The sequence below is a fragment of the Mytilus trossulus genome, chromosome 3 (assembly GCF_036588685.1).
Source record: "Mytilus trossulus isolate FHL-02 chromosome 3, PNRI_Mtr1.1.1.hap1, whole genome shotgun sequence".
NCBI lineage: Eukaryota > Metazoa > Mollusca > Bivalvia > Mytilida > Mytilidae > Mytilus > Mytilus trossulus.
This window is the reverse complement of record NC_086375.1, coordinates 52689520-52709877: the sequence shown is the minus strand read 5'-3', so window position 1 is coordinate 52709877 and position 20358 is coordinate 52689520. Positions and strand designations below refer to the sequence as shown.

Below are 20358 nucleotides of genomic sequence, written 5' to 3'. Positions count from 1 at the left end.
TGTCAATGGCACAAAATGTGATGATGCATTTTGAGGTTCAAAAAAAATCTTAATCAGGTTGATAATAACAGTGTTTTTTATCAGTCTTTTTATATCTGCTGTGACTTGGAACTATAAGTTTATATGACAAATCAAATTGATGTTTATTCCCCAAATAAGGCATCATCCATTTAAGATTAATGATAATTGAAGCAATAAAAGATGTATCACCTGAAATCATCAGGTAAAAATGTACTAAAAAAGGCAAACTAACACAAATCACAATGAAAGCACTGTGGTATACCTATCACAGATATTAAAGCTATTTTCTAATGTTTTATGGATAAGCTTTTTTCTAGTGTTTTAATATATTTTTTATAGATAAGCTTTTTTCTAGTGTTTCAATAGATTTTTTATAGATAAGCTTTTTTCTAGTGTTTCAATATATTTTTATAGATATGCTATTTTCTAGTATTTCAATTTATTTTTTTATAGATATGCTATTTTCTAGTGTTTATATGCTATTTTCTAGTGTTTCAATATATTTTTATAGATAAGCTATTTTCTAGTGTTTCAATATATTTTTACAGATATGCTATTTTCTAGTGTTTATATGCTATTTTCTAGTGTTTCAATAGATTTTTTATAGATAAGCTTTTTTCTAGTGTTTCAATATATTTTTATAGATATGCTATTTTCTAGTATTTCAATATATTTTTTTATAGATATGCTATTTTCTAGTGTTTATACGCTATTTTCTAGTGTTTCGATATATTTTTATAGATAAGCTATTTTCTAGTATTTCAATATATTTTTTTATAGATATGCTATTTTCTAGTGTTTATATGCTATTTTCTAGTGTTTCAATATATTTTTATAGATAAGCTATTTTCTAGTGTTTCAATATATTTTTACAGATATGCTATTTTCTAGTGTTTCAATATACTTTTACAGATATGCTATTTTCTAGTGTTTCAATAGATTTTTATAGATAAGCTATTTTCTAGTATTTCAATATATTTTTATAGATATGCTATTTTCTAGTATTTCAATATATTTTTTTATAGATATGCTATTTTCTAGTGTTTATATGCTATTTTCTAGTGTTTCAATATATTTTTATAGATAAGCTATTTTCTAGTGTTTCAATATATTTTTATAGATATGCTCTTTTCTAGTATTTCAATATATTTTTATAGATAAGCTTTTTTCTAGTGTTTCAATATATTTTTATAGGTATGCTATTTTCAAGTGTATCAATATATTTTTATAGATAAGATTTTTTCTAGTGTTTCAATATATTTTTATAGGTATGCTATTTTCAAGTGTTTCAATATATGTTTATAGATAAGCTTTTTTCTAGTGTTTCAATATATTTTTTATAGGTATGCTATTTTCTAGTGTTTCAATATATGTTTATAGATAAGCTTTTTTCTAGTGTTTCAATATATTTTTATAGGTATGCTATTTTCAAGTATTTCAATATATGTTTATAGATAAGCTTTTTTCTAGTGTTTCAATATATTTTTTATAGGTATGCTTTTTTCTAATGTTTCAATATATTTTTTATAGGTATGCTATTTTCTAGTGTTTCAATATATTTTTTAATCTCATGTTCACCCCAATATCCTTTATATTCCTGTATGTAACAAGGAAATGTATACTCTCATTTCATTTTTCTTACACAGTAAGATTTGATTTAGTCCTATGGGAAAATAAATTAAATATTGCTAGATTGTGAGCTGCATAATAGTACTAGATATGTTAGTCATACTTACTCTTTGGGGTAGGGTAACTATTCGGTTTATAAGTTCACCTAAACCACTCTCAAGCAAATAGCTGAAAAAAATCAACATTTCAGTTATGGTACATGACTATAATTTATGCTCTTTTCTAACTTTGAGTGTGTTAAATCTTAAAGATGACATAAAATTAAGAATGGAAATACATGTATTATATATCTTTACAAAATAACTAGCTTAACAATGTAATTGGAAATAAAAAAAGAACCAAACTTTCAATTCTCAGAAATACATGTGTTCCTTTTTTTTTTATTGCCAATGAACTCATATCCTAGGCAAAATTATTGAATACAGTACTAAGAAATTTCATTGCCTATAGTAAAGCTTTTTTTTTTGTTAACAGTTTCACATTTGTATTTTAGTTTCCAAGTTGATAGCATGCTTTTTTTCAAACATATAAAAAGCTACAGGTTGTGCAGAACAGATCTACTTACAGTACTATAATCTCCTGGTTAGGATTGGTTTCAATGTTTTGTATGTACAACAAGTTTCTGAACACTAGGAGACACTTGTTGATAAAGTCGCAGGTTTCTTCTGGCATTGGTTGTCCATCATGCTAAGATAAACAGGTAATAGAACCATCAATACAGAGAACATATGATATCATGATAAATAAACAATCTCATACATAAATAAATGTTATGTCACTTCAAATGCAATTTTTCATAAAATTTTGTTTCAAAGGGACATTAATACTCCTGCAATTATAGTTGATAGACAAGGATTATCAAATGCTACAAGACCTTGCTGATATAAATCTTTGATTTGTATTTTTTTAAATACAACAAAAATGGAGTTGTGAGCCTACTTATAGATTATCATTGGTCATCTCAATGAGATTGATTTTCTCACTTGAGCCGGTACTGTAAAAGTGAAAAGAGCAATCAGGTTGAGATGACCACTGATAATCTGTTTATTTCATTGACAGCGGCACATGGGCCCTAAGTTTCTAGCGATAATTTATATTATCACTCTTCTGTGCTGAGAAAGGAAATGATCTGACAGTCAGTAAGATCAAAGGAAATTTTGTAAAATACAGATAATAATAATTACGATGCAATTTTAAATATAAAAGTGATTCTTGTAAAACAGGTAAATTGTCACTGATTATTTAACTCTTCTAAGACAGACGATATTAACCATTGATATAAATATCAGAAATATTCTACAAGAAAAACAGGATTGAGAGTTCTGTTAATAGCATAACAATTTCATAACTAATATATACAAGGATATGGCTCTTTTCAAAGTAGATTGCCCCTTATTTTGGAAAATGCTTATGCAGTGCTGATTTGAACCTATGATAGCATTTTTCAATCTGCAAAGAATTGTTGGTTTTGGACTTCTTACAAGACACTGACATGAAGAACAGGCATGCAAAGGGTGTAACTCCTCTAAAAATAGTTAATCTGAAACTATATTAATACCTATATAGATTTTAATATTTTCTATATAAAACCTTCGATATACATTTCATCAAAAATCTAGCAAGCATTTCACTTGTGGAAGCCCTTAAAAGCCCAGATGAATGGATAGATAGTATTTCATTTTTACCTCACATGTGTTTGACAAATGTACATGTGAATTTTTTCATAAAAATATATACTAGGAATGTGTGAAAGTTATCATATATATTTGTTCAACCTTTGTTAAAACTATCACTATTCAAAATATATCATTAGTCTTATATATTAGTGTGACTTTATATGCCTGACCTAAATCCTGTAACTGTACTTCCTAATTGCCAATGATCTACACTTCACACATACATGTGACCATTTGATCTATTGTAGGGGAATTTGACACATGTAACCATTTGACCTTTTGTATGTGAATTTTGTCTTCTTTCAAATAATACATGTTTAAAGTGTTCAATATGTAATAAAATTGACAATGAAATTGAAGAATGTGTCAAAAAGACAACAATCAGACCAAAGGACAGAAAACAGCTGTAGACCACCTATGGATTTTCAACACAGCAAGAAAATGTCATCTTATAAAATGTCAACTTAGAAAATGTCAACTTAGAAAATATCAACTTGAAAAATGTCAACTTGTTGGATATTCTATGATATAATGTTGTGTCCACTGATTCAATTGCAGCAGTCAAAAGTAAAATCTACATTGTATCCCCTTACATTAGTTAAAGCTGTCATAATTTCTGAGACAATAGAAAAATCTACATTGTATCCACAAACATCAGTTATAACTGTAAAAATCTCTGTGACAAAAGTAAAATCTACAGTTTATCCACTTACATCAGTTATAAAAGTCATAATCTCTTTGACAAAAGTAAAATCTACATTTTATCCACTTACATCAGTTATAAATGTCATTATCTCTGTGACAATAGAAAAATCTACATTTTATCTACTCACATCAGTAATAACTGTCATAATCTCTGTGCCAAAAGTAAAATCTACATTTTATCTACTCACATCAGTAATAACTGTCATAATCTTTGTGCCAAAAGTAAAATCTACATTTTATCCACTTACATCACTTATAAAAGTCATAATCTCTGTGAAAATAGTAAAATCTACATTTTATCCACTTACATCAGTTATAACTGTCATAATCTCTGTGACAATAGTAAAATCTACATTTTATCCACTTACATCAGTTATAACTGTCATAATCTCTGTGACAATAGTAAAATCTACATTTTATCCACTTACATCAGTTATAACTGTCATAATCTCTGTGACAATAGCTTGAATCAAGTCTTTATCATTGCACAGCTTTCTTGTAGTAAATAGCATTCTCTTCACGTCAGGAACCCATGGCAATGTAACATCAACAGGTATACCCAAAATCAGGCATTCAACTGGTTGGATCAGTGAGGCAAGTAATCTGAGGAAGTATATATTATGTATTAGTAGGTTAATAAGGATTACACATAAATTTACTAAAACAAAATTGTGTTTTAAAGGAGGTAGCTTTTTAAAAATCAGAATGAATTAAAAGGAGAAATTTGGGATATATGTCAATGAACAATAAAAAATAACCAAAATACAGGTACTGTCTTTAGCAAGACATGTTTCTATACAATGTCATGTTTCTATACAAGTCAAGCTTTAAATTCCAAAACTCTGGAAAAATTCTGAATTAATTTTATTGCTAACCCTTCTTAGGCACATGAGTTCACACAAGGTTTTTCTTTCAAGTTTGTGCTGTTAAAGGTTTAGAGTTTTCTGTGTACTGTTTTTGGTAAGTGTTGTCTTTTTGACATTTTCTTTGAGCAAGTGGTATCTGGTTTTTAGCTCTCTGTGTAAATGTTTTTTGGAGTGTTGTCATTTTGTTGATTTTCTTTGAGCCATAGTGTTGTCTTGTGTTTCTGTGTAATATTTTGCACAGTGTTGTCTTTTTGTTGTTTTTCTTTTAATCATAATGTTGTCCTTTTATTTATTTTTCTCATGGTTTTTGATTGCTCTGTGACATTTTCTATAATAGCAAAAATTATTTTAATGTATATGCGTGCAACACCAAAGTTGCAAATGATAACAAAAATTATAATATAACTTGCCCTTGGCTCTTGAACTTGTGAATTAATACCTGACATACAGTATATGATAATGAAGAAGCACTCCCATCAAGACAAAAAAAAAAGATCTTTTTGAGGTCAAAATAGGGTTTTCAACCATTTATCATCTGCTAGAATCCATCTGTTCACCAAAATTCAGGTTTTTTTTAATCCAGTACAAAACATAGAAACATATTGAAAATTTGAAATGTTAATGAGTGTGGTACAGTGACGTTCTGATATAATCCTTCACATGACTAGTATTCTATTTACCTTATTGCAGCACTGAATATCTCTGGTTGGTCTCTGACATACTTTATCAATGGAATGATATCCTGTAAGTATATCAGTCAGTTAAAAAACAAATTCAAAAAAACTTATTGATACACACATGACACATGATTCTTAATTGAGTTGCAAGACATATTTCTAAATCCAGACTTATAAAACATGTACACTAGCAAATACTATTCTTGTAGTATGTTACACATGGTTTGGAGTCAGATGTATCTGACAAACAAGACCAGACAGACAAGATTCCAAATTTAGGTTGAATTCATTGTGAACAGTTAAAAAGAAAGTACATTACAGATCTAATTAGACGAATTATATATATACTTTGAGCCTAATAAATTTAAAAAAATAACATGCAATCTTAAATCATTACCAGTTCTATGATTCTGGAGAAACATAGTTGCCTCCTGTATGCTCTCTGTATGGGGTTCTCTTCTTGAAGGTTCTTTAAAAGTTCTATCAATGTATCTAAAATATGAGATGTAAAACTGAAATTCTACTCTGATGCATTAAAATGTGATCAAACATAATTAATTTGAAACTAGATATAAGTAGGCTCTTCCAACAAGCCAATATTGACATATGCATAATCTCAGTCCTATTTTATGTTTTTTTTTTTATTTGAAATTAGAGAATGGAAATGGGGAATGTGCCAAATAGACAACAATCCAACCATAGAGCAGACATCAGCCAAAGGCCACTAAGGGAGTCCTTCAGCTGTCCCCTACACAAATATGTAAATAGTTCAGTGATAATGGATGTCATATTAAACTCTGAATTATATGTATACACTTAGCTTTTTTTTATTATAAATATTTTTATAACATGTATAATGAATAAAAATAAATTTGTGTAAGAAATGAAAACAACACTTTATAATTAGAATTTTGCAGAGATTGTTGCTTGAAAACATAATGATATTATATATGATTTTCGTTAAAGTTAAAAATAAATTAAAAAATGGCAAAATATTAAAAACTTATCATTTTATGGTAAATCTATTATGGGTTAAGTAGAGAAGTTGAGCTATAATTGCTAACCATACTATACCATAGACATAGTGTATAACAGTTCAATCTTTTTTACTTATAATTAAAGGGGAATTTATCAAAACAGGGATATAAAAGTACCTTCACAATCATCAGATGTGATATATTCCCCATCTTCTAAGTAACCAAGGTTACTACACATGCTGTTAACCCCAACATTCATGATACAATGTGATCCTCCTCTGTTCCAATCCATGCTGCTGGTTTGATTGTTATCGGCTTCTAATGCTTTCTGAAACAAAACATTTCAATATAAAACAATGTTCACATGCAGAAAAATTTACAAAAGTTCAAGGACAATATGTATACTTTTACATAAGATATTGAGCATCTGAGACGTCCAGTACTCCACTCTTTTCATATGTATCTTGAATTATAAAAAACAAACATATCATATATTTTTTACCTAAAAATTCATTATTAGCTTGCATGATTACACTTTTTCATGGAGAGATAGATACCTAAGGCATTTACTTTTATTAACAACAATAATTTATATTTTTAGGCATTTATACATATGGAAAACATCATTATTATATACTTAGTAGTAAATACAGATAAATGGTATGTGTAATACACTCATTGGCAAGCTTGCTGTATCAACCACCCGTGATGATATCGATATCAGCATGGTTGCAAAGGCTTTATCACACCTTTAATCTGTATGACGTCACTTCATTTAATAATATATCATAATGCTTTTTTTTCAAAGACGGTGGTGATGAAGCAAACTTTGATATTTCTAGCTACCGAGAAATTTGTTCAGTCTATGAGAAATAAAATCTGAAATACTACTAAGTATATAATAAAGTGTATATGATATGGCATTTTCAATATCACACACTGTATCAATCCTCAATTAATATAATCCCTCGAGCAGAGCTCTCGTGATTATATTGATGTCTCGGGTTGATGCAGGTGTGATATTGAAAATGCTATATAATATTCTCTATTTATCTGATGTCATCGTTTCGATAGCTTCTGATTTTATCCAGCAACCTTGTCATATATTTCACCTTAATTTCTTGACCATAAAGCTGCAAATAGAATCCTATTCCTGCAGCTCATCCCTTCCCCTCTTTACACAGTAAGTGACCCCCTCCTTTGTGATACTTCATGGTATAGTAACTTATATAAGACAAAGATAGGTATTTTTTTTTTCATTGTAGTGTGTTGTTATTTGGGTATACCTTTTATTTGTCATATCTTTCGTCCAGTGACTTAGTAAGTTAGTGTGTACATGAGACAGAGGTAACCAAAGTCTTTATGCTATCACAATTGAAAGATATTAATATAAAGTATTTTCCTTCCAAATTAATCTCCAGACTACACTGTTGCTGTACATGTGTTAGTTTCAGAAAACTGCATGGTTTTGATTTGTATTTTACATTATTTTAGGAACCTGTCCTATACATGGAATATGCTTTTTCTTTTTTGGAATCGTCCTGAAATTTTTAACACTGATCGTTCAGCAAACAATCAATCTAATAAAAAAAAATGAAGTCACATTAGAATGGTTACCTGTTAAACGAAAGTCATCTTCAGAATGCATGCAATTACAATGTCGCTTATCGTAAAAAGGAAATATAAATGTGATTATTGACACATGAGCAGACTTAGATAACAACATTAATAATGTTAATTTATGTAATTATACTTTACCTGACAATCATATTGAGCACTTTTATTTATTCCAACAACCATTTCTTGAGGAGTTGTTATCAATACTAGATATTATGAATGTGTCAACAATAAAGAAATACAATCTCACTACCTTTATAATTAAACTGTCACAAACACAAAATTAACACTATATTATGCGTCAACAATAAATCCACATTTTTAAATAAATAAATAAATCCTGAACAGTTTTTTTAACTAAATTGGTAATGTACTACTTTTACAAATAAACTATTTTCACTTGTATTCCCTATATTTCTATCTAACCAAATGACTAAATATCAGGTGTAATCTTATGCTAACAACTGTATTGTGCGTAATTATCTACAGACCTTTGAAAACTCTGTATTGATTTTCAGCTTCAGCTAAGTTAATCACATCCTACTGTTATATAGAGGTTTCCATTCTGCAAAATAACTAGAGGCTCTAAAGAGCCTGTGTCGCTCACCTTGGTCTATGTGAATATTAAACAAAGGAAGCAGATTGAAAATTGACTACAAAGGTCAATAACTCCTACAGGGGTCAATTGACCATTTCGTTTATGTTGACTTATTTGTAGATCTTACTTTGCTGAACATTATTGCTGTTTACAGTTTACCTATATCTATAATAATATTCAAAATAAAACAGCAAAATTTCCTTAAAATTACCAATTCAGGGGCCGGAACCCAAAAACAGGTTGTCCAATTCATCTGAAAATTTCAGGGCAGATAGATCTTGACCTGATTAACAATTTTACTTCATGTCAGATTTTCTCTAAATTATTTGGTTTTTGAGTTATAAGCCAAAAACTGCATTTTACCCCTATGTTCTATTTTTAGCCGTGGCGGCCATCTTGGTTTGATGGCCAGGTCACCGGACACATTTTTTAAACAAGAAACCCCAAAGATGATTGTGGCCAAGTTTGGATCAATTTGGCACAGCAGTTTCAGAGAAGAAGATTTTAGTAAAAGATATATAAAATTTACGAAAAATGGTTAAAAATTGACTTTAAAGGGCAATAACTCCTAAAGAGGTCAACTGACCATTTTGGTCATGTTGACTTTATTTGTAAATCTGACCTTGCTGAACATTATTGCTGTTTACAGTTTACCTATATCTATAATAATATTCAATATAATAACCAAAAACAGCAAAATTTCCTTAAAATTACCAATTCAGGGGCCGCAACCCAAAAACAGGTTGTCCAATTCATCTGAAAATTTCAGGGCAGATAGATCTTCACCTGATTAACAATTTTACCCATGTCAGATTTGCTCTAAATGATTTGGTTTTTGAGTTATAAGCCAAAAACTGCATTTTACCCCTATGTTCTATTTATAGCCATGGCGGTCATCTTGGTTAGTTGGCGGGGTCACCGGACACAATTTTTAAACTAGATACCCCAATGATGATTGTGGCCAAGTTTCAAATAATTTGGCCCAGCAGTTTCAGAGGAGAAGATTTTTGTAAAAGATTACTAAGATTTACGAAAAATGGTTAAAAATTGACTATAAAGGGCAATAACTCCTAAAGTGGTCAACTGATCATTTTGGTCATGTTGACTTATTTGTAGATCTTACTTTGCTGAACATTATTGCTTTTTACAGTTTATCTCTATCTGAAATAATATTCAAGATAATAACCAAAAACAACAAAATTTCCTTAAAATTACCAATTCAGGGGCAGCAACCTAACAACGGAATGTCAGATTCATCTGAAAATTTCAGGGCAGATAGATCTTAACCTGATTAACAATATTACCCCATGTCAGATTTGCCCTAAATGCTTTGGTTTTTGAGTTATAAGCCAAAAACTGCATTTTACCCCTATGTTCTATTTATAGCCATGGCGGCCATCTTGGTTAGTTGGCGGGGTCACCGGACACAATTTTTAAACTAGATACCCCAATGATGATTGTGGCCAAGTTTGGTTAAATTTGGCCCAGTAGTTTCAGAGGAGAAGATTTTTGTAAAAGTTAACGCCGGACGCAGGACGACGACGGACGACGACGACGACGACGGACGACGACGGACGCCGGACGCCAAGTGATGAGAAAAGCTCACTTGGCCCTTCGGGCCAGGTGAGCTAAAAAGGTGTAAATGACAGCTCATGCTTTGACATTGTTTCCAGTTGTTTATTTCTTCTATTGAAACTAAACATTTTAAAAATATATACTTGATATTTCTCTCCTGTATCAAAATCTAACACAGCAATATGTACTATATGAAAAAGGTACATGTATGACCAAGTACTGCTTACAATTCAGATGATAAATATTTAGCATTGAAATTATATTTTTTACTTTCTTCAGTTTTACCCTTACACAAGGGACTTGGCCTCACATTTTTTTTTTTTTTATAAAAATGAGATATTCAGATGCTCATATAATCATGATAATAGCATTCAAATATTTTCTTCAATATCATGAAGAAAAATGTAACAGCAAATGTAAGACATATCAATTTCCAAATCATACTAATCCATGCAAAATATACAAATTAAGATGGAAAAAAAAATGGGGAATGTGTCCATGGGATACAGATAGATGATGGCAGATGTCGCCCCTGCTAGCATAAAAAAAAGACGCTACCTAAATCCACAATAGATCTGAGTTTTGTAGTGATAAACACTGGGTATAAATCATGTAAATCTCATAAAATTTGGTTGAGGCTAATCTAAGTTGGAAAATGAAAAAAAAGAGCAATTTTCATTTAAAGGGGCAAAACACTGGACAGCTAAAATCTATGCCACCCAAATTCAACTTGATTCGTGTTTTGTAATAAGCATTGTGTATAATGTTCATAACACTTGGTTGACGCAAACTAAAATTATAGAACATAAATCAATTTCCAAACATACAGACAAGGCCTTATGGTACAACTTGATGCCACATTGGTGATATTCGCTTCAGTGGGGCTTAAACAAGTTTTACTGTTTGAAAAATGCATGGATCCATATGAATTTTAATATACATGTAACAATGACCTACAACATGTAATCAATGCAATCCTTTTTTGTAAAGCCATGTAAATTTGTTTCTATGTAAAAATCTCTCAGTCTCTGAAATACAAAAATGTATGACTGAGGTGGTGACCATTGGTGGAAACTCAAATTTTTCCTTGAAACTGAAAGGAATGCTACTACATCACAGTTCAGACTACAGATGAAGTGTTTTTGAAAAAGTATTTAGTTTTACTGAACTATTTTTAGAAACAATAACCATAATTATAACATCCGCCACCTACATTTTGGTAAGGCATACTATGTTGCTTTAAAATAACTTGCTAGGAATTGAATTTTCTCAGCAATAGTGAATTTGTTCTTTAAATAACACAATAATATTATCTATTTCCATAAAAACAATATTTTTTTACATTAAATTATTGATTCTTCTTATTACTAAGCTCAGAATGTTTCATTAATAATTAAAATTATGCCAACCATACCCAACAGAAGCCAATTGACCAAAATAAGAGGTTTACTTATATATTTTATCTAAAATTTAGATGGAAGTAGAGTTATGCTTGGCAACTTGAAGATTGAGGACATTAAAATCAAAGAATCATTGGTGTTCTGATCCAAACGTTTTTTTTACCAAGCTGGACCATTTTTTAGTATTTCAATTCTTGAAGGTGCACACATTGATTAATAAAATCATTTTTTATATATACTTGATTGGAGAATCTATAAGACATACTGGAAGATGTGGACAGTTCTTTTCCATCAAAGCACCATCAACACCACATCATCATAGGCAAACAGTTTTTTATAAGACAGGTTTTCAGATATTTCAATATCCATATACCATGTATACATTACTGTAAAAATTATGCCTAGTATTTTCTAGCTGCAGAATCATAACTCCTACATATCTTATGGTCCTTATGATACTGTGAACCATGTTTCCCTGACCCAATAGATGTGTGCGAAAGCAAATCTATAGTTTTGTGTAGGGGGTCTTATTCAAGGGGGGGTCTGATCCTGGAATTCGGCTTACTGTTTCATCAGATTCCTGTATCCCGTTTACACTATGTACGTAAGCAATTCTCATTTTTCTGTAATTTCCGTGTCCCACAAGACTTCATTTTCCTTTTTCAAGGCACAATAATTTGACTTTCACGTGACACGCTTACAAAAAATTGGCAATCTTGTGTCACACTTAGACACCAATGAGACCCATTATGTAAAGTCAGTACATATACATATACAACACAGTTCGGGTGGGGACACATTTGTTAATGCATTTGTACCTTTCCTGAACTGCAGTACAACATAAGATCAGTAGAGATTTTGGAACTTTAAACACTCCATAATAAAAACAAATCATACACCAGTAATCATGCCTAATAAAGATAAAGTAAAACATGTATAATTTATCTGAATTTTGGGTGAAAGACCCGTTTTACCTATTACGTTTAAGTATATGTATATATAACATGTAGATCTTTATTTGTATCTGTATGTTTCACAGTGCCTGATCCTTATCACAGATCGATATATATGTGCACTGGAAGGAGAGCTGGTTGGTTAGTCTTTATTAGCTTTTGAAGGGCGCCTGTGAATTCCTCAACTGTCTTTTGGCATACAATGTTCAACTTATCTTCAAAATGGTTCTACTACACTATTGTTTTATGAAAAAAAGAGTTCTTTTATTTTGGATGTCTGTTAAAAGCAGTCGATCAGTTTAACTCAAGAATTTTGCCTTGACTTGGCGTTTTTTTCTGGATTCTTGCAGGTAGTTTGATGGTTTAATAGTTAGCACCAATCCCTAAACCACTTTGTAGAACAAAGTCAGCCTCTGATGTTTCCTCTGACTGTACTTGAAGAGGTGGTACTTCCAGATTTGAAAGCATATTTGTTACGTACCATGTTTCTCGGAACTTGAAGTCGTGCAAGATGAAATGTAGACCTCTTTACTGTATGCTTTCTATCTTTTCTATTTCCCTGGTTGTGAGCTAATCGTATTCTAGTACAGATCTCACCATGGCCAAGTAGCTAGCTTATTTGTTTCAACTGGTACAAAAAGTCTGATAATCGGTACCTCGATTCACTATTAAACCTATTGTAATGAACAGAAATCGTAAAAGGCTAATGGCATTAATGCCAGCGATGTTATCGTCACGACGATATTCATTCAGACACAGAAAGAGAAATGTAAACAAAACTGTCAAAAATATAATTATGACTGTAAACGATATCATGATGAGCCGAAGTTGAAGTTATAAGAAAATATGAATACATTGTATATATACATGCTATCTTAACCATAAATATCGTTAAATTGTTACCTTTTTAGATTGTTTCCCCCTCAAAAGGTATGATATAACATTGTCATATCAATAATTATATTACTGAGGTCAAGGACATTTGATCTCTATTATAAAACTAGAGGTAATCCGAACGATGGCACGTGTGTGATTTTCACGTTTTTACCTTCTTACCTGTTCTAGGTCACGCTATTTATGTATTAAATATGAGACTTCTTCCCGAAAAATTGATATTGGCTTAAAAGGTTGACAAGTAATTTCATTTTGAATTACAAATAGAACGTTATTTGCTCAGGCTTTGAAACAAAGTAGTTCTGCAAAATTATTGCAGTCCCTACATTTAACCTTAGGCACTGGCCACGGTTACATGGAAATGTAACAATAATAAAAATATTATTGTTACATTGGAGACTAATTGCCGGAATGCATTGTTGGGTAAGGAACCGATTAATTACGAATGTAACAATAATTATTGAGGCTACGGTTACATGGCGTTATTGTTACATGAAAAACAGCAATGTACGATGGGGCTAGTAATATATGTACTAATGATAATAAATGTTAAAGACATTTATTTTATATAAAATATACACAATAATAACATACACTTTCTTGATTTTTTTATTTAGAATGACAGTTTCTTCATATCCAGTCATTGAAGTGTTTTTTTTTGGAGCATGTTCAAGTCCGACAAATTTTTGAGGAAACAACTCCAAGCAATATCCGTATATATGTATATTGGTTAAAAAAGGAGAAAAAAATACCTTTGGTTTGGGTGAGCTCCATCTGATTTTGAAACGAAATTACGTCATCCTGGCCATGGACGAGATTGAGGATGGATACATCATCGTAACATGTATACAGAAGTTCATAGTATTTAAGTTCACAGTTAGCAAACTTTGCTTTTGATTGTAGGTTTGTGTCTTGATATTGTTTCAGTTTCGTTTAAAACGCATCCCAAGTTTTAATGCTTTCACCCTAAGACTACTCAGTTTCACCCAATACAAAATTGGTAATAGGATTCTCTTCGTCCATTGTTCAAAGTATAATGAAAGTTATAAAAGTAGCTGTGCAGTTAAATACTTAGAAGGGCACACTTTTCTCAGCCCGAGTTCTCAACAATAAACCATCATGAACTATATTTTTAGCCTTTGGCACTACTTATCAGAAGTAGTATACATGTATCTTTAAGAAAATCAAAACCATTAATACGTTAAACTATTTAAACACCATTTGTATTTGAATAATGATATTTATTATTTATCATTTTAACAAGTATTATTTAGTACATATGAAAGAATTAAGCAACAAAACAATTTAAGTTTAATAAATCTAGCGTACATTACTGTTTTTCGTGTAACATAACGCAATGTAACTGTAGCCTCAATAATTATTGTTACATTCATAATTAATCAGTTCCTTACCCAACTTTGCATTCCGGCAATTAGTCTCCAATGTAACAATAATATTTTTATTATTGTTACATTTCCATGTAACCGTAGCCAGTGCCTTAACCTTATGATCCCACTAGACAATAGAACCAGACATAGCAATCCACACTAATTTTGGCAAATACAAACATCTAAGTCAGTTATATATATATTCATTTTATCCACGTACAGTTATCATAGTTATAGATCGGAATCATTGATCATAATTTGTCACAAAAAATATGCAGTACAGTTCTGAGGGATTCAAGAGACACATGATGATCCCAGAATTTGCTCTCATCTATCTCTCTCTCTATATTCTATCCTGAACTATTATTGTTGTAAAATGTTTATAATTTTATCTAAATGTTATTTTTAAACATGTTAAAGTATACATACACTATTTTTATTTTGTTTCATTTAATACCTATATGATCATATATGACTATATCTATATCAGATTTCCAGATGTAGTCACTCTTTCTGAAGATGCCTGTTGTAGCAAGTTATGAATTTGGAATGCATTCATAATTTCGTCTATTTTACTATCATAACAAAATTGACACATTATCACTGCTTTTATATGTCAAATTGAATATGAATTGCTTCTTTTCCGTCTTGAGTGTATGCTTTTCCATCTAATTCAGTTATCATATTGCTGACACTTGACTCTATTTCTATGTTTGCTGGTTACATATCGTGCTGCTCATCTTTGTACTTTTTTCTATTTTATCTATGTGGATTTGCTGGTGTGTACGTCCCATACTGGCGTGGCGTATTCCATTTGCGGTCTGACTAATACTTTACAGGCACGATCTTTGATGAATGTTGAGCTGATGTGAAGGTTTCGAAGTAATTTTCACCTAAAGCTCATCAAATGTTCAAAGTTGAAACATAATTATTTTCTTGTTTAAACGTGTGTTTAATGGATTTCGTATCTACGTTCGAAGACAGCAGTTTCAGTAAATTATTCTGACAAGATATAGCAATGGACAATAATCAAGCGACTTGGGAATTATACGAAAAAAAAGGTTTTCTCTAAGAGCTCAAGTTGAAATGAACACTGGTATACGTGCTGACTACTGATCAAATGACGATTCAGGTCGGTATAAAGTTAAACAATTAAACAAACATTCAGACAAGAATATAAACACATAAACAATGTTACAATATTTAGTCATGTGTTTTACGGATCGACAACCTTTCGTAGATTGAATATACAAAATTTCCAAGAGGCATAAATCAGAATAATAAAGAAATACATGTAACTACGGATTAAGTAATTATTGTCCATTATTAAGATAACCTGCTAAAAACTGTTCATGACACGTAGATACGGAGTGCATTATCAGATCAGTAGAATCATACATATTAAATTAAAAGATAATTTTGTTGGGAAGTTGGAGCTAAAAATGACAATAAAATACATAATAAAGTCTGAAAGATGATAGTCCAAATATATACATGCTTTTCGTCCGGTTTTATATACGTATTAAAATATAAGATATCAGTAATGAACTTAATTCATGCAAACATAGGCGGATCAAGGGGTGGGGGGCGCCCTCCGTGTGCGGGAAAAATTTAGTTAATTATAAAGGGAATCACTGAAGCATGACTGGAGCCCTCCTTTAGGTCAGCCAGCAGGCCCCTCCTTGTGAAAAGTGCTGGATCCGCCACTGGCAAGACATTTATATGAGTTTCTAATGATGCCTCGTACAAAGTAAAAAGCTCGCTGTTGAATAGAACCAGAAGTCAAATACTAGTAATGGACTTCTGATAGAACCTATTGAATAGAAGTTTTATATTCTTCATGCATATTACAACTTTTACGGACAGCATTATATGTTATCATTATATGGTTTCACTAATGGGTTATTGTTTAAGGGATTAAGTCACATTCCTGTTTATAGCATCGACGAATACAACATAGGATAACTGTTGTACCATTTTGAGCTAGAAACCATGCTATGACATATATATTAGACAACTCAAACTTTGTCAGGTCTGTATGTTCCCAGCTTTTTAAAAGGATAACGGGAATTGTCTTTATATAGTTAAAAGGTTGGACTTATTTTTCAGAAAGGACTATTTTAAAAGCCGGTATGAAAATTTAGAGAGAAAAATAAGATACCCGAAAGCTATTATGTTTTTTTCAAATCATTATTTGGAATGATCTTTCCTTATTTAGAAGGACCCTTTTCAACAGGTTAATAGTCACTGTCCAATAGTATAAAATGTAATGATGATTTGAAAAAGGTTACATATCAGGCAAGATTTTATTTCAAATGAAATACCACTTCTTTATTTAGATGGAACATTTCAAAATTATCAGTTTCGTTTTATTTACAACATATGTTTACACCTCCCAATACAAATTAAATTCTATTAAGAACACATTGATGTCATCTAGTGCACAAATAAGGAAGAACAATATTCCTTGTCTTCTATACTATTAAACGAGAAGACCTCATTTTGGGTGTCGCTTCTCTTCTTTCCACAATAAATTAATCATCATGACTCTGTGTCCTATCGGTACAGTGCAAAATCGCATTTGTCATCCATTCATATGATTATTCAGATTGAGTTATTTTGGGTGAAAAATGAGAAAAAAGACGTCCGGATATGTTTCCTTCATTGGGCGAAATTTTAAGTCAGATCAGACTTCCGGTTTACGTTTTTCTGTATACTTTGAACATACATTAATACTTCGAATACAGTATTTTCTGTCTTATATCGATCATTAAAGTCAGATTAGACCCCGGTTTGAGTTTTTATTTTTACTTTGAAACAAATACATATACTACGAATAAAGTGTATTTTCTGTCTGATATCATTTTCAAGTTTACTATCCACGGCAGTCACAGGGTTTTTTTTTTAAAGAGAGGGTCTGAATAATATATCAATGACCGCTGTAGATCAATTATTAAACTGAGATTTGACTGTAAAAAGGAAATACACTTTCGGGACGTCTGGAACGGGTGTTTTTAAGATCGAAATTTCAGGATTGACCATTACGGGATCCGGGATGTCTTTTTTCGAATTTCGGGATGTCGAGATATTTAATTTGTATAAAAAATTCAGAATCTCGGGATTTCATTTTTTTTTAAGCCCGGGATATTGGGATCAGGGCCCCTCCGCAGTGGCGGAAATTTTCATACGCAGGGACCCGTTGACTGCCGAAGAGGGGCCCACTCCGGTCATGCTTCAGTGATTTCCTATATAAGCAACCAATTATTTTCCAGAAAAGGGGGGCGGGCCCCCTAAATCCGCCTCTGCCCCGACCCCCACAAGAGACCAAAATGAAATGAATTTTTATGTGGAAAAAGGAGGAGCCGGGCTAGAAAAAACAATTATCCTGTCCCAAATTACCTATGACTTTTGATACCTTTTCTGAAATTCTCAAGTCATTAAAAGTTTCACAAAAAAAGAAGTGTGGTATGAATGCCAATGAGACAACTCTCCACAAGAGACCAAAATGACACCGAAATTAACATTTAAAGGTCACCTTACGGCCTCTAACAATAAGCAAAAGGTGAGGCTACTGCTGTGGATCAATTATTAAACTGCGAATTGACTCTAAGAAGAAAATACACTTTCGGGACGTCTGGAACGGGTGTTTTTAAGATCGAAATTTAAGGATTGACCATTTCGGGATCCGGGATTTCTCTTTTCGAATTTCGGGATGTCGAGATATTTAATTTGTATAATAAATTCAGAGCCTCGGGATTTCATGTTTTAAAGCCCGTGATATTGGGATCAGGGCCTCTTCGCAGTGGCGGATCCAGAAATTTTCATACGCAGGGGCCCGTTGACTGCCTAAGAGGGGCCCGATTTGGTTATGCTTCAGTGATTCCCTATATAAGCAACCAATTATTTTCCAGAAAAAGGGGGGGGGGCGGGTCCCCTAAATCAGCCTCTGTCCTGACCCCCCTTTAATGAATGTTCATAATATACAGATAACTGCTAAAATTATTCATGTGTCATTAAAATTAATAGAGAACAAACAAACAAAAAAAAGATTTTTTTTTGGTGGAAAAGGAGGAGCCGGGCTAGAAAAACAATTATCCTGTCCCAAATTACCTATGACTTTTGATACCTTTTCTGAATTTCTCAAGTCACTAAATGTTTCACAAAAAAAGAAGATGTGGGATGAATGCCAATGACACAGCTCTCCACAAGAGACCAAAATGACACCGAAATTAACACCTAAAGGTCACCTTACGGCCTTCAACAATAAGCAAAAGCCGATACTGCATAGTCTTATATAAAAGGCCCCGAAATTACAACGTAAAATAATTCAAATGAGAAAACTAACAGCCTTATTTATGTACAAAAAAAGAACGAAAAACAAATATCACTGAACCACTTAATTACAGGCTCCTGACTGGAATGTTCATAATACATGTACACTAAATGTATGTTCATAATGAAATTAATAGAAAACAAAAAATGGGCATTTTGGAAATAAAGGAGGAGGGTTAAAAAAACATTTTCCTGTCCCCAAGTACCTATGACTTTTGATACTTTTCCTGATATTCTCAAGTCATTAAATCTTTTACAAATTTGTTTCTACAACACTTTAAATCCTTTCAAATACGCTCTAAATGCCCGCGATTTCGCGGGTGTGTTCTAGTTGAAATTGAATTAAAATCCTGGTACCTTTGATAACTTTTAAAGATAAATGTTAAACGGACACCATGGGCTGATGTGTTAACACAATCGCCATTACTAATTAATAGTTTAAAATGATTTGACATATTGAAAAAGGTTAAATACCAGCATGCTATAATGTTATTAGAATTTTTAAATGAATAGGCACCGTCTTATTATAAAGGAAAAATGTCACAAATCATCAACAATACAAATTTAAACCTGCCAAAAACAATGCATAATCTTTATTATAAAACCTTTATTTTCTTTGGTGCACAAACTGAATAACGACGTCAGAAGTAAATTTATATACCAAATAGTTGAAACTGAATATCTAGAAATATCAGTTTTGGCTCATCAAATATTCATTGATTTAATTACTTATCACGGAATATTTACTCATCATGAGCAACATGACGGTTGCTACTTGAAGAGCAAACACTCCTAACCATTAAACAGCATATGCGTTAAACCCCCGTTTTTTTTTCCATACTATTGTCTGAATGTCTTTTTATTGTCTCCGGTCATGCTTCAGTGATTCCCTATATAAGCAACCAATTATTTTCCAGAAAAGGGGGGCGGGCCCCCTAAATCCGCCTCTGCCCCGACCCCCACAAGAGACCAAAATGAAATGAATTTTTATGTGGAAAAAGGAGGAGCCGGGCTAGAAAAAACAATTATCCTGTCCCAAATTACCTATGA

General features: G+C 31.6%; 1 protein-coding gene across 4 annotated transcripts in view; it reads right to left on the bottom strand.

Moving 5' to 3' along the window:
* Positions 1-13940, bottom strand: part of LOC134711806 (protein timeless-like) — a 34761-nt gene extending 20821 nt beyond the window's left edge. The window contains exons 1-8 of one of the 4 annotated variants that reach the window (XM_063572702.1): positions 13751-13940; positions 8660-8733; positions 6729-6879; positions 5972-6066; positions 5578-5639; positions 4460-4634; positions 2216-2337; positions 1758-1818 (exon numbers count right to left, since the gene is read on the bottom strand). In XM_063572702.1, the coding sequence (XP_063428772.1) occupies positions 1758-1818; positions 2216-2337; positions 4460-4634; positions 5578-5639; positions 5972-6066; positions 6729-6843 (630 nt within the window). In that variant the 5' untranslated portion in view covers positions 6844-6879; positions 8660-8733; positions 13751-13940. The other 3 variants (XM_063572701.1, XM_063572700.1, XM_063572703.1) reach the window with 3 other exon arrangements.
* Between the last annotated feature and the right edge of the window lie 6418 nt (positions 13941-20358).